The 16457-nt window shown below is 42.0% G+C and overlaps 1 protein-coding gene across 5 annotated transcripts in view; it reads right to left on the reverse strand.

Annotated features, from left to right (window-relative positions):
* The window catches only part of RALGAPB (Ral GTPase activating protein non-catalytic subunit beta), a 66870-nt gene that overhangs the window by 18505 nt on the left and 31908 nt on the right, over positions 1–16457 (reverse strand). For 3 of the 5 annotated variants that reach the window (XM_068419696.1, XM_068419695.1, XM_068419692.1), the window contains 9 exons: positions 14307–14371; positions 13992–14124; positions 12447–12580; positions 9868–10050; positions 7698–7849; positions 5845–6032; positions 3544–3650; positions 1800–1952; positions 938–1147 (listed from right to left, as the gene is read on the reverse strand). In XM_068419696.1, coding sequence (XP_068275797.1) covers positions 938–1147; positions 1800–1952; positions 3544–3650; positions 5845–6032; positions 7698–7849; positions 9868–10050; positions 12447–12580; positions 13992–14124; positions 14307–14371 — 1325 coding nt within the window. The remainder of the gene's footprint in view (positions 1–937; positions 1148–1799; positions 1953–3543; positions 3651–5844; positions 6033–7697; positions 7850–9867; positions 10051–12446; positions 12581–13991; positions 14125–14306; positions 14372–16457) is intronic. The other 2 variants (XM_068419697.1, XM_068419694.1) reach the window with 1 other exon arrangement.

Genomic DNA, 16457 nt, shown 5'->3' on the forward strand with positions numbered 1-16457 from the left:
TCCTAGCTGAAAAGGTCTTTATGGCTTCAATAATAATCCATTAAAATACAAGACGACAATTTTCCTTTTCTCCTAAGAGCAAAATGATACACAAATCTCTGATGCAATATAATCCTGTTACTGTAAATGAGCAACAGCAAGCATAAGTTTGACAAGTTGCTGCATTCTGCTCTCCTCATTAAATAAAAACAGTACTTTGCCAGCGAAACAGACATAACATTTTGCTGAGGAGTGCTAGCTACCACAACAAGAGCAGATACTTTCAAAATATCACGACTATACACATAGCCACGTGTAGTTTCATATTTATTAGTTTATATACCAATAATATGTAAAATACTAAGCACTTTTAGTTATCATTTTTGCAAAAGCTCCATTGTCTACTTTTGTTGATGGTTTTCTGGAAGGAAATGCAACAAATAAAAGGGAGAATTCACAGGTAAGAGGCAGAATTTCGTATTAAGAATATGGATCATCTCTATAAACTGTTGCTATTTTAACTTTAAAAAGTTAAACTCTACAATCCCTATGTACTCCCAAGTGTTTATATATGATTAAATCACTTCAGCACAACCATTTCTGGAGCAGAACTTCCAAGGCAGTCACATTTCAGAAACTCTTAAAGAACCACCCCAAAACTTAATTCAAGCCGAGGGAATGATTTCAAGTATCAACATGTGAATGTGACAGCTTATGTACCCACAGCAAAAATAAAGATACAGCCTCATATTCAGAGCACGTTCAACTTGAAGGCACGGCCTTTCACAGCTCTGCTCTCGATCCTGGAACACTCCAATCCATCACTCTACTTGATTAGGCTACAGCTTAGCAATAGGTGGAATTACACAGAAGATCTTCCACTAACAAAACTTAGTTTTCTTCTTTTGCCATATGGGTATGGAGGGCATTTGTACAACACTAAGAAGTATCAGGTCACCTTCAGTGCCTCTAGTGACAGAAACCCGAAGTGAGAGAGGAACAGGCGTGCTGTCTGGAACTCCTGGGCCGGTGGTGGGGGCTTACACTCCGTGATCGGATCGGGAAAGCTCTTCTTCCGCCACTCCTCTTCACTTTTCTGATCTATAGAAGTCTCAAAAACAATCTGCTGGGCCATGCCATTCCTCAGCTTCTCGTGTCGCTCTTCGAGCTGAAAAACATTGCGCAAAATGCTGATTCCACCAAGAGCCCTAAGATCCACTAAGAAAACAGCTCCGTTATTTAGGAAAGCTGTGAGTCACAGACACAGCAGCAGCTGCAGCTCCACCACTGGGACATTTACTACAGCACTATCAACAAGACCTTGCAATGTTACAGAGCGAATGTCTAAACATCCTGTTTGCATGGAAGAGCTGTTGCAAATTTATGTATCCAGTATCAGCTACAGCTTCTCCCTTGTAATTGAACAGAAACTAAAACACATTTGGCACTGTGAAACTTCAAAATATTTTTGAGACATGCCCCTGCCCCCTCCTCCCCCAGGAGGCCTCAGAAAAGCCCCTTCCATATTCCCAGAAGCAGCAGCAAAATGCAAGTCATTGCTTCCTAGCAATACCAGGGTATTAGGATCTGTAATAAAACATCTTGAGCAGTGCCTCCCAAAAAACACATCCAAGGCACCGTCATCTTCCTGGAGAAGTGCACAGATTTCATTAGTTTGCAGAGGTTATTATTCCATTAATATGAAATTAGTCAAGCTAAAGAGTAAACCTATTTACAGTAAGACATTAGTGTATGATTCATGAACAGACAAAAAAACCTCACCAAGAACAAAATTAAGTCAGAGACTAAGAGTTACTTACTTCCTCATTCACAATTTCATGTAAATCAGGAATGCTCAAGTCAGCTTTCACAAATGGGATCTTGTCCACTTCTTCAGGAAAAGGGCGGTGCTTCACACTGTATTTCAATCCAACATCATTTTTAGGAGCTGGTCGAGGTTCTGGTACAAAAGTCTGACAAAAAAGGGGGACAGTTTTTACTTTCAAGGCATCGTACCACTAGACAATACTATATTATCATAGATGGAAAACATTCCCTCCCCCCTCCCCTCCAGAAGTACACTAATCCATTAGTGAGAGGTATCATTAAAAGACTTTCAGTTAATAAGACTTTTATTAAAAACGTGGTTGTTTAAGAGACACGGTTCTGTCCATTTTGGTGCCTGCACTCCTGCACCTTACAAACCCTGCTTACCATCTAATCTCTAAGCAGTTGCAAATCCCAATAAAAATGGCAAGCTTACACGGCAACATCTTATTTTCAGCCCATTCTAACTGTATTGAGCAAAAGCTACCAACTGTTGAGAAGCCTCCACCTTAACCCTGCTGGCTACGACGATCACAACAAGCCAAGCTGAGAAGTCCTGGAAGAGGACAGCAGCAATGCCATGGGTCAGGAGTGAGGAGGCACTGCCAGAATATCAAAAGGTCTTGCATAATGTCCCGTAATGCAATTTTGACACTGTTACTACATTCTGTTTAAACTGTTACTATGCAATCCAAAGCTTGAAGTTACCAATGAAAGCAACAAAAGCTCCAGGTGCAGGCTGGCAGGTGCATAAGGTCCAAGCAAGCCAGACCTCTCACTACATCTTGAGCGCTGCTTTATAAAGTGTTTTACTACCAATTATGCTTCAAAAGGGCAAAACTGTTAAAGTGACAGAATGCCTCTAAGTTGGAAAAGTTCCCTTAAAACTGGTAAGGAGGTCAGCAGCCAGAACATGACCTCTCCTTTGGCGTGGCAGGCAGCACACTTGGACTGACACTATTCAGCAAATGGCTCGGCTTCGGTGAGAGCCCAGCTCCAAAGGCACCGTGCAGAGGGTCTGCCCAAGGCTGCTGTGCAGGGACCAGATTCATCTACACGTGAACACGACAGCCGAGACTGACAGGCCCTCATTTCAGCCAAATCATTAGTGCCTTTATTTTACTGAGGAGCACGTGAAGAGTTCAAAGATTTGGAGAAGTTCACAAACAGATTGAAATTTTGGTAACAGGCCATGCTCCACTAGACAACTGCAGGAAGAGATTTTACTTGAAAACTAGATTGGGGTGTTTCTCCTCCACTATTCCTCTTCCAGAGTTCATCTATATAATCTGTTTTCACAGCAGGTTTACAGCCATCTTTGCAACACTGGGCTTTGTAGCTTGAATAGCTGTTCTCTCTGCAGCACCTCATTCCACACCTCCAGCCTTTGCTCCCTCTGCTGCAAGGGCTTTGCCCGACATTGCAAAATCAGCACCAACACTCATGCCTACTAAACACACTGTCCATTGCCCCAGCACCTCTGAAGATGCTTTCAGAAAAAAAAGAATGCCCCCTCCCCTTAAACAAGTCTAGAAGGCAACAGCACTCTCACAGCCTGTATTTAATACTAATCACGTCGTAAAGAGTCACCAGAGATGTGTCACATTACCTACAGCTAAAGGCCCCGTGGCTCAGCCTTAATGTATAATCACCAGCTCTGTGGGGCTGTCTCACATTAGTGGAATTTCTGCTGAACATCTCTAAGTTAATGATTTCTTTACAGGCTTTGATAGAGACCTTTTGATTTGCTTTAGCTCCTCTTGGCAAAAGACAGAGCTGCTGGGCCCATGCAAATCTTCCAGATGTCCCACGGATCAAAACAGTGACAGAGGGGAAAGAGTCATCTGCAAAGCACATGGGTTAAGAGAATAACGCATCATCATAAAGTGCAAACAGTTCACTCAGCAATAATTTAACCAGAAAGAAACGCAGGCATGATGACAGAGGTTTTGTTTCCAAGGTTAACTCCTCCCTGACCCTGAAGACAATTCCTGGTGAGAATCAAGCAATCCTCCTCCTTGCAGCAGGGAAGTACTAGTCTACTCTGTGGTCTGTTCAGTAGCTGCCAGCTCAGTTTCATCATTAAAAGTAACTTGGACCAAATTCATGCAGATCACTGTTTCTCTCCAAATTATCTCCAGGAAATGAAAAAAGATCGTCGATTGTCCAGCCACTGCCTGTTCAGGTAAGACAAATGACCACATGGAGACAGTTTCCATGATACTTCCATGACCTCCTGTAAAGGTCCCACACAAATAGCAGTAACAAGAACAGTGGAAGGACAAGAGATAATATAATGGTCAAACTAAGACAGGGGAAGATTCTGACTTCACATTGTGGAAAATTTTTCACATTGTGGAAATTTTCACATTTCAAGGAATAGGAACACAGAGAAGTTGTCCTCATAGGTTTTCAAGATCTGCTTGGACAATGTCAGGTTGCATTGTCCTGGTCTGAATTCAGTACTGACCTTGTTCAGAGCAGGAGGTTAGACTGCAGATTCCTGAGGTACCTTTCAACTTGCACAATGATGGTTTTAACATTGCAGGGATTTCAGTCTTCCTTCGAGACTTAAAAGGCCACTGATATTAGCCACCTTAGAAGAGGGATCATCACATCTCCACAGCTTTTCTTTTAAAAATTATTTATATTTGCCTTTTGTGCACGTAAACCACAGACTGACACCATCAGGTAGCTGGCAGATACATATTCCTTCCCCAGTATTTCATGGGAAGTACAGGGTGCAGCACAGCTACATAAGCACACACACATACAAACCAAACCAGCTCCCCACAACCATCCACTTCAGTGATCTGCCTCAAAAGTGATCTGACATACTCGGGCATTACTGCAATTAACCTTGTAATCCAAAGGGGATTTGTAAGCAAGTTACATACAACAAGAAAAGGGAATCTAATTTGAGATTCTAATAGCTTTACAGCATTCCTCAGTAATGCATTTAGCAGAGGCAGAGCAAGGATGAGAATTGCTCAGGCGTTCGAGCGTGTTCTAATCCATTCTAGTCAGGAACATGCTTGCTCAAACAGACTGGGGGTGGACGTGCGGCACTGGCTCCCAGCATCAGCACTTTCTGCAAGATCTATTTAGCGATTCTCCGTGAGGTTGGAGCACTCTGGACTGCAACTCAAAACAACTGCTCTTAGGAGATTGCACAGAACTTCATCAGCTGGCTCTTTTCACAACTAGCATCTAGACTCCATCCTGGCCATAGATGAGGAAAATAGATCTGTGGCAGCTCAGCAGATCTAACGTGCATTAATCTTAAACTGAGGTAGCATTTAAGAGAATTTTCATCTATTCTGTTAGGTAATGCCATAATACATGAAGACTTATAGGGGGATCGGTTATTCAGTTCAAAGCATCATGTAACTTAATACCAGATTTTTTAATATAAATTCTTGTTGGTAAAAGCATATGAGGCTGAAACGAGCAAGATTCAGCTGTGAAAGCCAATACCCTGTGATAAATCTCCTTTACAGCAGGTGTCATTGATAGAACAGGATGGTACATGGGAAAGTTGTAACAGCTCCTGAGCAACTAAAACCACCTGAGCTGAAAGCACCCACAGAAAACTTCAGTCACAGGAGACCTAAAGCAGCAAAAGCAACTGCACAGGCATAAAGGTGTCACATCAACCACTGGTTGAGCACTTATCCCTATCAAGCCTTCTATAGTCTTTATATTTTCATTCTTTTATGAACAAGGATATTTTCAAAATGTCATGCTACTGCTTTTGTCCATCAGCAATAATTCAGATGGCAGCCAGCTGCAAGTATCTGATCTAACTGGGTGACAGACAGACAACTGCATGAACAATTTGGATGGGCTTGTACACGTTTGACTATCAGTGGCATTAAGTTATTCCCACCACATCATCCCCACAACACTGCTCAATCTCACACCCACAGAACAGCTAAGCCCCTGAAATGTCAGAGAGAGACTTGATGACGCGCCTTTGTTTTGCAGCTCCAGAGAGTTTTAACCAGAGGAAGAAGGAAATGGGAAGTATGAACTTACTCTGCTCATTCCCTAGAGGCTGCTCCAACATGGCCAGGATGACACTGTTATCCAAAACGAAGTAACGGAAGCTGTGCTTGTTTATGGTAGGTAGACGAGAATATTTAATTAACGTGGTTTCATTCACCAAGCTGCAAGGAGAAGCGGGGCCACTCGGAGAAGGAAACGCTCCAAGCAACTGCATAATACTGCAAGTGAGAAAAAAGTTGAGAGTTTTGACAGATTAAGATGACTAATTGTTCCACCCAAGCACAGACCTTCACTCATATTCTTCATTTAGTATCTTGACATAGTAGCAGTCACGCTATCAGGGCAAGCCTGCCCTCTCCCATCAGCTTGTTTTAAAACAGAACCAGTAACTTCAGAAAAATACGTGAAAACCTACAAAGAAGGGTACTCTGCCTACAGGATGAGTTTCTTCATAACCTAGGTTATAAAGACATTAAGATATGCTTTAAAGCACAAAAATCTGTACCCTTCCACAGCTTTTTTATGTTCATTCTTATAAGAAGATTATGGATGATTGGAGATAATCATCCATACTTTAGCCCACTCTTATATCAACAAGCAAGGCAGTCTGGTAGAGGCACTACTCCTGATTGTCTCTGCTTTCTTACATCAACTTACAACCCTTTAAGAAAGACCCAGGATCACACCAGCATGACTCCCACAGATGGTAACCTTCCCTGAGAGAAAGCCTCCAGTGTGGTCCAGCAGTGCCTACCCTCCTTGGAGCCACAGCCTTGGGAGGCTCCCAGAAGTACTGATTTACATCAGCTGAGGTTGTACAGGATCTACCTAATACTATGAGAAATTGAAAATTTCTGTGGCAGGAACCAATAATGAGAGTTGTCCAGTGTCAGACTGAAGAGCATATGATCTAATTCAGGACTTTTACCACCACCACCCAGACCAAGTTTACTGAAGTCCTCCCCATACACTTTTCCACTCTGAGAACAGATAGTTTCATCTCTTTAAATGAAAAAAGGCACTTTTAGGCAACAATAAAGGTTTGTCCACAAGTTCCAATGAGAAGTTGTTTTTACCTTGGAAATTACAGTTTTTTTACTAACAGTAAAGTTTATAACAATTTTGTTGCAAAGCAGAGCAAAAAAGAAAGCAATTATTGCCTTTTGCAAAACACATTTATCCTACCCATCCTTAGTCTGTCCTGTCTACCATCATGCTGTTCGTTCAGTAAAACAGCACTTTCCAACTTCTCTGGAGCAAAGCTCAGTTTCTCCTCCCTGTGCTTCCCCTCCCCAACCCACGCATTATCTGTTACTGCATTTCCAGCAGACCTCTCAAATCTATTAAGCAAGCCCAGTGCTGTGGGCAGAATGACACCCCATCCTGCACCAGCTTGTATCTGCTGCATGTGCCATTCCCTGCTGCGTTACACAAGAGACAGTGTCTATCAGTCTCCTAATCAGTGTGTAGATGGCCTGTCTTGTCAGGCTGAGGAGAAGGAGAAGCGGGAATGGAAAGACAGGATCAGTCAGTCAAGTGGGAGATAAAGGGAACTACTGCCTGCAGAGAGGGCTGGCCGAGAACAGACCACCAGGGGCTGCGGGAGGGCTTGGGGTTTGGTCTGAAGGAAGAGAACAGGCAGGAGGGAAAGACAGCAATCAGAGGGATCTTTTTTCTGTTGAACACCTGTAATGGGAGGGGGAAGACAGCTAAGGCAGAGCACAGGACAACCCTGCCCAAAGGGCAAAACAGAGGGAGCTTCTGCCTGCCTTTTCAAATGCTCTTGCTACATCACAGAGGTCTCACCAGCTGGGAACTCCCAATTAAAACACCCTCAGACAAGGCAGTGCCAAACAGTAAACACGCTCTGACAAATTACGTACCACGTCAGTGTAGCTTCAGCAGCATCCTTCACTCTCATGGATGCGGGGTTGGGCTCCTTATCTCCTTTGTACTTGACCTCTTGTTCACTGTTTTTGGATTTACTTCCCGAAATGCCCAGCTCCACAATCTCCAGCACCTCTTTTAAACAATCCTAAAACACAAGAGGAACCACCTTAAAGCAGAAACACTCTGATAAATATCTCCAAGGTATCAGTGAAACACTATCGATTAAAATAAAGTACTGCTGGTAATATGAGCTCAGAAATAAAGGCAGAAGATTACTCTAACAGACAGTCTTGGAATAAGATCACGTTTGCTATAGGAATGATATTTTCTCCATCTATAGATGTGTACTTATGTTTGTATTCTAATGGTAGAAGTGCTCTGAGTGAATATATACACACAATATATTCAATTACATACGTACAAAACTGCCAAGAGGACTACCAGGAGTGTAAATGAAAAATATAAAGAGATAATAAATGCATTTCTGAGACTCTATGAAGAACTTTTAATTAAGTTCTAAGCACATTAAGAATGAACTCATCTGGAAAACTGCAAGAAATCCTTTTCCAAATCTTTCAATTGCCAACAGCTTTCCTAAGTAAAATATATCATGGTATCATCAAGAGAACAATAACAACACTCTAAAAGTACACAGCAAAGCTTCAACAAATCTATTACCAGAGAGGCCAGCACCCAGCAGAACCACAGGTATGACTCACAAGTGCTGCTCATTACAAAATCATCTGCTGAAAATATTTGGATTGCTACAACAAAAGGTCAAATCTCATGGCTTGAGCTGTAGAATAACAAGGATCATGAATAAATACTTGTGTGCAGGTTTTAGCCAGTTACGTGGTCAGTTTTTACCACCAGAGACCAGGCAGGGTCCTGTGCCTTGGCCTGTGCCCTTCCTTATATTCATAACTGATGTAGAAAAAGAGCTGAAGAGGAAGATTAAAGTTTTCTGACAGAGCAAAATTAATGAGTGTCGAGACGCAAAGACTGGGCATGAAGAATTAGAGAAGGAGGTTACAGCGCTGGCTAGTAAAATAGCAGGTGAAATTCAAAGCAAATATAAGGTGAGGCAGCTGGAAAATTGCAATTCTAATACTTGCAAATGCAATGGAAGGTTTCCATCTGGCTATCGTGACTCAGGAATGAGCTACTAAGTGTCCAGTATATACTACACGCAGTATGTAACACTATCTTGATATGCAATGATAATTAAAATAAAAAAAGAACCTAATGCAAGGAAATAAAGCATTATGCAACTGAATAAACCCATGCTGTGCCACAGCCAGGGAAACCACCCTGTCCTAGTCACCTGCTGCCATGCCAGTATCCCAAAATGCATGCAGAAAGTGTCTTCAAATAAAGTCCTGCCTGTGGGTTTTCAATTTTCTTAATATACATATTTTTATATGTGCTATAGAATATATAAATAAAAGATATATAAAATATATATCCTATATAAAGCTGTATTAAGATATTATATAATACATATTAATATACACTATATATAAAAATATAGAAAGATCACCGAGTTGTCTCTGCAAGGAGACCAACAATGAAAATATGCACTCAAATATATATATATATATATATAAAATTTATTTTTTTTTAAATAGCAGGACAGACGGCTGTTGGAAACAAGCATCTTTCATTTCCTGCTCTTCTAGAAAACTGGTTTCTTGGTGAAACAAACTATGATTATCAAAATACCAGCATCAAAGGAATTCCGTTAAGTCTAGAAGATGCTTTACTCAGGTAAGAGCTGAGAAATGAGAAGAGACATGGTTTTCAGTGAAGTTTATCTGCAGCAGGTAGCTATGCTATATATACACCGTTAATTCCCATATTTCTCTTTTCAGTTTCTGTTTTTTCAGGTTTTTTTTTCTTTCTCTCTTTTCTTTCACAAACCAAGAAGAAAGATCAAGACACTCTTAGAAATACGAAAGGTAATTTGAAAGCCAAAAACATTCTTGGTGAATACAGAGCAGAAATCAAAATTCAAAACTATTTTGCACAGAAACCAGTTTTGGAATTCCTAGTGTACTTTTGAAAACTAAGAAAACTACATTATTTTGAAGTATCAAGGACAGGTTGGGCATGAAAGGCATTATGATTTGGAGTGCCCCCAATACACAGAGCAGGGCCTGTTACCTTCTCATCCAGCATGTCGGGGTGCTCGGTGAGCCAGACGCAGAGGCACTGGAAAGCGGCCACGATCATGGAGTGGAGGTCGCGGGAGTGGAGCGGGGCTGGGCGGCTGCACTGGTACACGATGTAGCTGCACACGGAGCTAATGGCTCGCTTCCGATCAGAGGGATCAACCGCCACTTTCACCTGGGCAAAGCAAGCAGGAGAGGATGAGAATTCCTCCACAAAAATCTTTTGAAGGAATAGTTTTTAAAAGCATTTTTGAATGCAGTTTTAAGAAATGGGAATAAACGGTCGAGCTCTTTTATTATTACAGCTTAAAAGCTGTGGGTAGAAATATTTAACAGTGATGGATATTGAAACTTAAAGGAAAAACGCTGCATTGAGGTGCCACCACATTGCACGGCTTGGTTTCCAAGAGCAAGAGTGGTACCAACACGGTTTGATAAGAAACTAACTGCAAGCTGAATAAATGAGCATTTGAAACTTATTTTCAGCAAATACCTCTCTCCTTCAGCTACAGCAACCCGTTCTGTATCCTCTGAGAACCCACTCACGGCCAAGTCTCCCCTCCACAGGGCTTCATTCTGCTCATATAACTTTCCACTAGGCATATTTTGTCAGCACAGTAACTTTCACCAGTGAAAAAGGGACAGAAAACCCACCCTCAGACAAGCAGATTGGCAAAGAAACCCATAACCCCTCTCCCAAAATTCACTGCAAGACCCTTCAGCTTCTCTCCCAGCTCAGGGCTTCAGGGAGCAAGGCTCCAGCCCAGAGGGCTAGTGAAGGGGCACGTACACTGAGCACACTGAGGCATGAGGATCTATGTTACAAAACTAAAGAACTGAATTTCTCATCTCTTTTTCCCAATCTGTGACTTGGCACAGGAACAGTCAGTTAAAGCTGGATTTTTCTACTCTGTAGCATTTGACCATGCCATATAAAGCTTTACTCATTAAGAAGCACCCTCATCCAAGCAGGAAGGTGGATGGTCTTGCTGTGACACCACAGGAGCCAGGCAGCAGGGGGGTGACAATTCAGAGCCCCGGGATGAAGGCAGCACTTCAGAAGGGCAAGATCTACAGTAAATAGAGTCCCCTCAAGATGGGCTTACGAAAAGCAGGTTGGTGAACCAGCACTCTTGCAGGCAACAGGATTTTTGAATTTACCAAGTCCCACAACAACCTGGTGCTGAACAGACAAGACAGGGCAGCCTCTAACCTGAGAAGGGCTTTGGGAATTGTCACCTCCAAAGGCACAAGCGGAACTGGTTCTCCACTCTGCAGTAGGAGGTGATCTCTTTCTACCCTTGTTACAAAGAGGAAAGATATCCAAGACACCCCAGAGGAAGAATTACTTCAGTTGCATGAGAATTATACAAAGATTACAATATTTAATATTAACCTGGGTAGGCATTTGAAAGATAATACATTTTCACATTCCCATGTCATTGCAAGCCAAGAAAAAAAAACCCTGGCTTAACCACACAAGCTGCAGGAACCCCTGGTTCTGTATGATGCTCTAATACCCAATAATCATACGCTAATTCATTGCAGAACACTTTCAAATGCATCCTTCAGCTCATGCTGCTGCTGTAATAAAATAAGCACCCAGTCCAACACGGTTCAGTGCTGACTCCACACTCTAAAAAATGCCTGAGACACACGTATTTCAAAGAGATCTGTCAGGTTCCCAGGGGAATATGACAGGAGATGCTGTACTGCCACGCCAGGTCATCATGGCTGCTGTAAATACACTGACGTACTGCTTAACAAGTGTCATGAAGTCCAGCTTGGGGACAAGAGCTCTCAAGCAGAAAAGGGCATTTTACTTCTCAACAAAAAAAGTCCCCCCTGCCAGTAGCTTTAGTTCAGTTACTTGCTGTTCAATCAAGGAACTATGTGCAGATAAAGCTCTGAAGAAGGTGATACCTTCGTATTAGAAATACACAACCATTTTCTAAGCTCAGAAAACGACTTCTAAGATGAGATGGAAGGGGAAAAGCAGGTACAACACTTCCAAAAAGGGCAATTAAGTTGTTTAATACCCTGGCATACTTGCAATCTGCCAACTAACAGCAACAAAAACTCTCGTTTCTAAGTCTGGTTACACAGTGAACAGACAGACTGGCCACCCAACCAAGCACAGCTGCGATAAACAGTTCACAGTGGCTGAAAACTAATGGCCTGAGCTTAGTGGCAAGTTTTTCCTCAACTGTGCAACGTAATATGGCAGATGCATGCCCTGTAGTGTGAAAAACAAACCCCAAAAACAGACACCCATGGGAATCCATGAGAAAGGTCAGGAGCCATCCAGCTAGCCCAACAAAACCAGCCAGAATTGTACAGTAGAGCCACGCGTATCTGAACGAGCCACCCGGAGCCTGACCTCCAGCCACATCAGCTGAGCCACAGAGCATTTACAGTGGGAGATGAAGTACCAAAGGAGCACTGTTATTTCTTGTGTCCCAATGTAATGCTGAAAAACTCAGACATGTGTGTGGTGGCACGACTTTCCCCTAAACACGACTATAATCACCCTTTTAGAAGGGGCCGAGCACACAAAGCTTCACCCCTCACCTTTGCCAGTCCAGACAGAAGCTCCAGGGCAGCCAGAGAGATACTCATGTCCTGCCTCCACTGCGAGTTGAGCCTTTGGGTCACCAGGTGAATGCTGCGTATCAGTAGCCCAGCAGCCGTATCTGTATTAAGAGCTAGGATATAACCCCGATACCACACGCCACAGGGAGGGAAAATAACTAAGCATTAGTGACAATAAGCAAAGCACAGGCACAAGCCAAAGCAGCCACAATACACACATAGAATAAAATTGTACACAACCCAGAATCTAGAAATCGGCTTGGTCACTTTTGCACAGACTACTCCCCCCCCAGACGTTATACAAATACATTCATACTAGCTTATTTCAATTTAATTTTTTAAAAAGACATTTTGGATAATCCCAGTAAAAACAGACCATCTTGTTTTCAGTTTTCTCTTGTTTGAAGCATCCAGCTTCAAATTCTTTTCTAAATTTCATACACCCTTACTTTCTGTGCATAGGAAAGAAAAAATCCAATAAAATGAATACTACAAAAATATCTTCCAAGTTATGTCACAGTTTAAAGACTCAATAAGTCAAATACTTAAAAGGGTTTTTTTAACCTTACAAAGGGATATTCTTACAAGGACTTTTGTCAATGAAAACCCATATGAATTAAACGCACAAATCAAATGGTGTGCTGAAAAGTAGCTCTTTAATAATTTCAAACAAACAAATCCTGCAGGGAAAGCACCAACAAGTTCATATGAATCCCTAGAACATACTGAAGTCTTTCCTGCTAATCTCCCTCCTCTCCTTAGTTACAGAACTAGAGGAAAAAACCCCTCATTTTTGGTTGGCGAGAACAGAGCTGTCAACCTAGGGTACAATATAATAAAGGTGATCTGTTCTCACATTTATTTGGTTAACATCAGTTAAACTGAAGAAGACCAAAGGAGCAAGTTGAATCCCAGGATCTCGACATTTGGCCCGCTTACCACACACAGATTTAGTAGAACATGGATTTTATTACAAAGATTCAAAAACGCGTGGCACAAGACATAGCAAACTAATGTTAATTAAGAAATTCTCTTGTTATAACAAATGACACATCACGAGCATTCTGCTTACTTGCTCTATAAAAACAGGAGTCCCCCCCAAATGCTCTTTAAATACAGCTTAAGAAAAGGTGCTGCAAAAGTCAGGTAAGCATTTGGAATGCTACCAAAATGAATGAAGCAAGTAATTTACACTTGGTGTACATTTATTCCATTATTGTTCACGAAAACTAAGCGTCTTGAAAACATATGCTGAAGTAAAATAGTTTGCAAACACCTCCTTTTTCATAAGCTTTTACATTCTTATTTTTCAAATGTTCAGAGTCCCTTAGTAGGATTAAAAACAACCAACTAAAGGGCACATACGAGCACAAACCGGCACTAAACAAAGGGGCTGTCCACCCTGGGTTCAAACATCCACGCACATTAATGTATTAGCCAGAACTAGGAACAGAAAAAAAATTACAAAGAACCTCTCCCTGGCATATAATGACAGACTTTTTTTCCCCAAAGAGCTGTCCTTACCATAATCCCTCAGAAGGGCTTGCGCTGGCCTCTCGCTGTCTGGTGTCGTGGGCTCCGTACTGCCTCCACTTGCAGTGCTAATGCCACTGTTGGTACGACTGTGGCTTTTGGAGAGGTTATTTTCACCACCATTCTGCAAATTGAAAGTCAGTTTTGAGTGATGAGAAGATTTTTCCGAGTAGAGTTCCCTATACCAGAGGATGCTCTCAGATACAACGGAGACAAAGCTTATCAAACCTCAGGATGCCCCTTACAACAGCAGATGAGCAATGCATGCTTTCTGAAGTGGTAATTTCACAAACAAAAAATACTTACTGTTTCCATCTGACAGCCAATGGCTTCTAACAGTGCTGAATCTTGAACGATATTTAACATTGCACCTGAAGAATCAGATAGAAGAAGGTAACTAAAGACCACAATAGAATATTCACTACTAAAATTTACAAAGCAGCACTGAATGTCTAACATACAGGACCGACATCTTGTGTTATAAAAACTCTTATAAAGAGTTTTATAAAACACAGGATTTGCCTCAGGCTTAGCCATTTGAAGCAGATGAGGGCCGAGATAGAGTGCTTTCAGCTATTTTAAAAATGCTTTGAACATAGGTTTTTCAAATTCCTCAACTCAGAAGGATTTTGGTTTCACAGAAGGACTGGAATCATTCCTCGTCTCCCATCAGATTGTGCTCATTTAAAGACTCTGGTTACATTTAAGGATATCTACTGATTCTGAGCATAAAATAACAATATTTGTTAGATAACAAAGAGCTAAGATGAGCTGTGTAGTCCAAAGCCACCTCAAGGGTTATACAGTGCTGGCCTCAGCTATGTTCTTGCCTGGCACAAAGAGGCTCCCTTCCCCGGTTTGGCCATTAGGAGCCAACAGGCAGCTGGTGACTGACAAACAAAACCACGTTTTCAAGTCTTAATGAACGAGCAGTGCAGAGAGCAACCTGCTGGAAGGTAAAGTGAGTAACGTCTGGTCCACTCAGCAACCCTTGAGACATCAGCACAAGGGACCACGCTTGGTCTCATACTGATCTGTGACCAGTGAAATGAACCCCCACCCCGTAACACAAAGAGTTTCATTTTCATAAAGACATTTCTGCCCCTGCCTCACAAAAAAAAAAACCCAAAAAAACTCAACTGTCAAAAATTTAGTGAGCAGCTAGAAACAAACACTGATTTTGTTGAGAAGCTGGTGGCACACGTGAGAATCTCTGGCTAAACTGGAGGTTCGTGAATCCTCTCCAACCAAAGCCAGCAGGAAATAACTTCACATATGGCAACATGAGTTTAACCACAGGAACACAGGGGAGATGGACTGGTATGGACTATCATGGAAATAGCAACAGTAAAAACCATTCGAGGCAGAGCATCTACCCAGCTGGATGCAAACACCGACTCACAGCGGAGGCGTACAGGAATGCACGGGTGGGATTTAATAGAGCATCAGCCCGTGGTTCCAGAGACGGTGCAAGCCCCTGTGCACCGACGCTCTGTGGGTCTCGCTTGGAGGATCACTTTGAAACCATAAATACCCTCATCTCTTCCCCAGCAGTGGTTGCAAACCATTCTTTCAAATCATTCTCCCCTAGTCTTCCACTAGCAAAGGAACTATCTCAACCACTGCAAGGAAACTTTCTGAAAGACTTTGCAGACTGGCTTTGTTTCCCTTCACTTCCCTGCTCATGCCATTTTCCTTCCCTCCCCTACTAATCAGGTAGGCTCTCCGTCTCCCAGAACAAGGCGACACCTCCCACTGCAGCACAAGTCTGTTTCCTTTTTAAACAGACAAAAGGAAATTGCTATTGTCATTACTGAAGGACAAGAACGCCGTAACGTGGGAAAAGGCACTTCTAAATAAAGAGAGAAAAATAAGCGAGGCAGGGGGGGAGAATAAAAGGCAAGTACATTTTTTACTGGCCTGAAAATATATTTAACTTGACAGATTATGCGCTATTCAAGTTTGCAGCTTCTACTTACTTTCAGAATAATGTTAATACACTCATTACCTCAAACAACAGTTTGTTGCCAAACTACGATGCATCTCCAGAGTCCATTCCAAAGCTTTTGTCTGAGGATTTGCACAGTGCTAAACAAATGTCACCTGTATTCTGCCAATGCCAGACCACCAGTCACCCAGTATTTCAACTGGTTTCTAGGCTAAACACCATGCCAAAACCTAAAGTGTGCCCTGTAACCCATTAGTCAAGAATCCTTCCCAATATTAAAACAACATTTTTTCTTATTTCTGTTCCTAGCTATGACTGACTCTTCCTGCTAGAATGTGCTTTACCTCCACCTCTACCTTCCAAGAACTATTCTACATTTGTAAAAAGACAGAGATTAACAAAAACAGGAGGCTCTTCAAGATGTTTTCATAGTATGAGGGAGATTATACAGATGACAACCTGCCAGGTATTTAATCTTTTTTCTTGCAAAGCAACACACGACTAATAAG

This window comes from Nyctibius grandis, chromosome 28, assembly GCF_013368605.1.
Source record: "Nyctibius grandis isolate bNycGra1 chromosome 28, bNycGra1.pri, whole genome shotgun sequence".
NCBI classification, from domain to species: domain Eukaryota; kingdom Metazoa; phylum Chordata; class Aves; order Nyctibiiformes; family Nyctibiidae; genus Nyctibius; species Nyctibius grandis.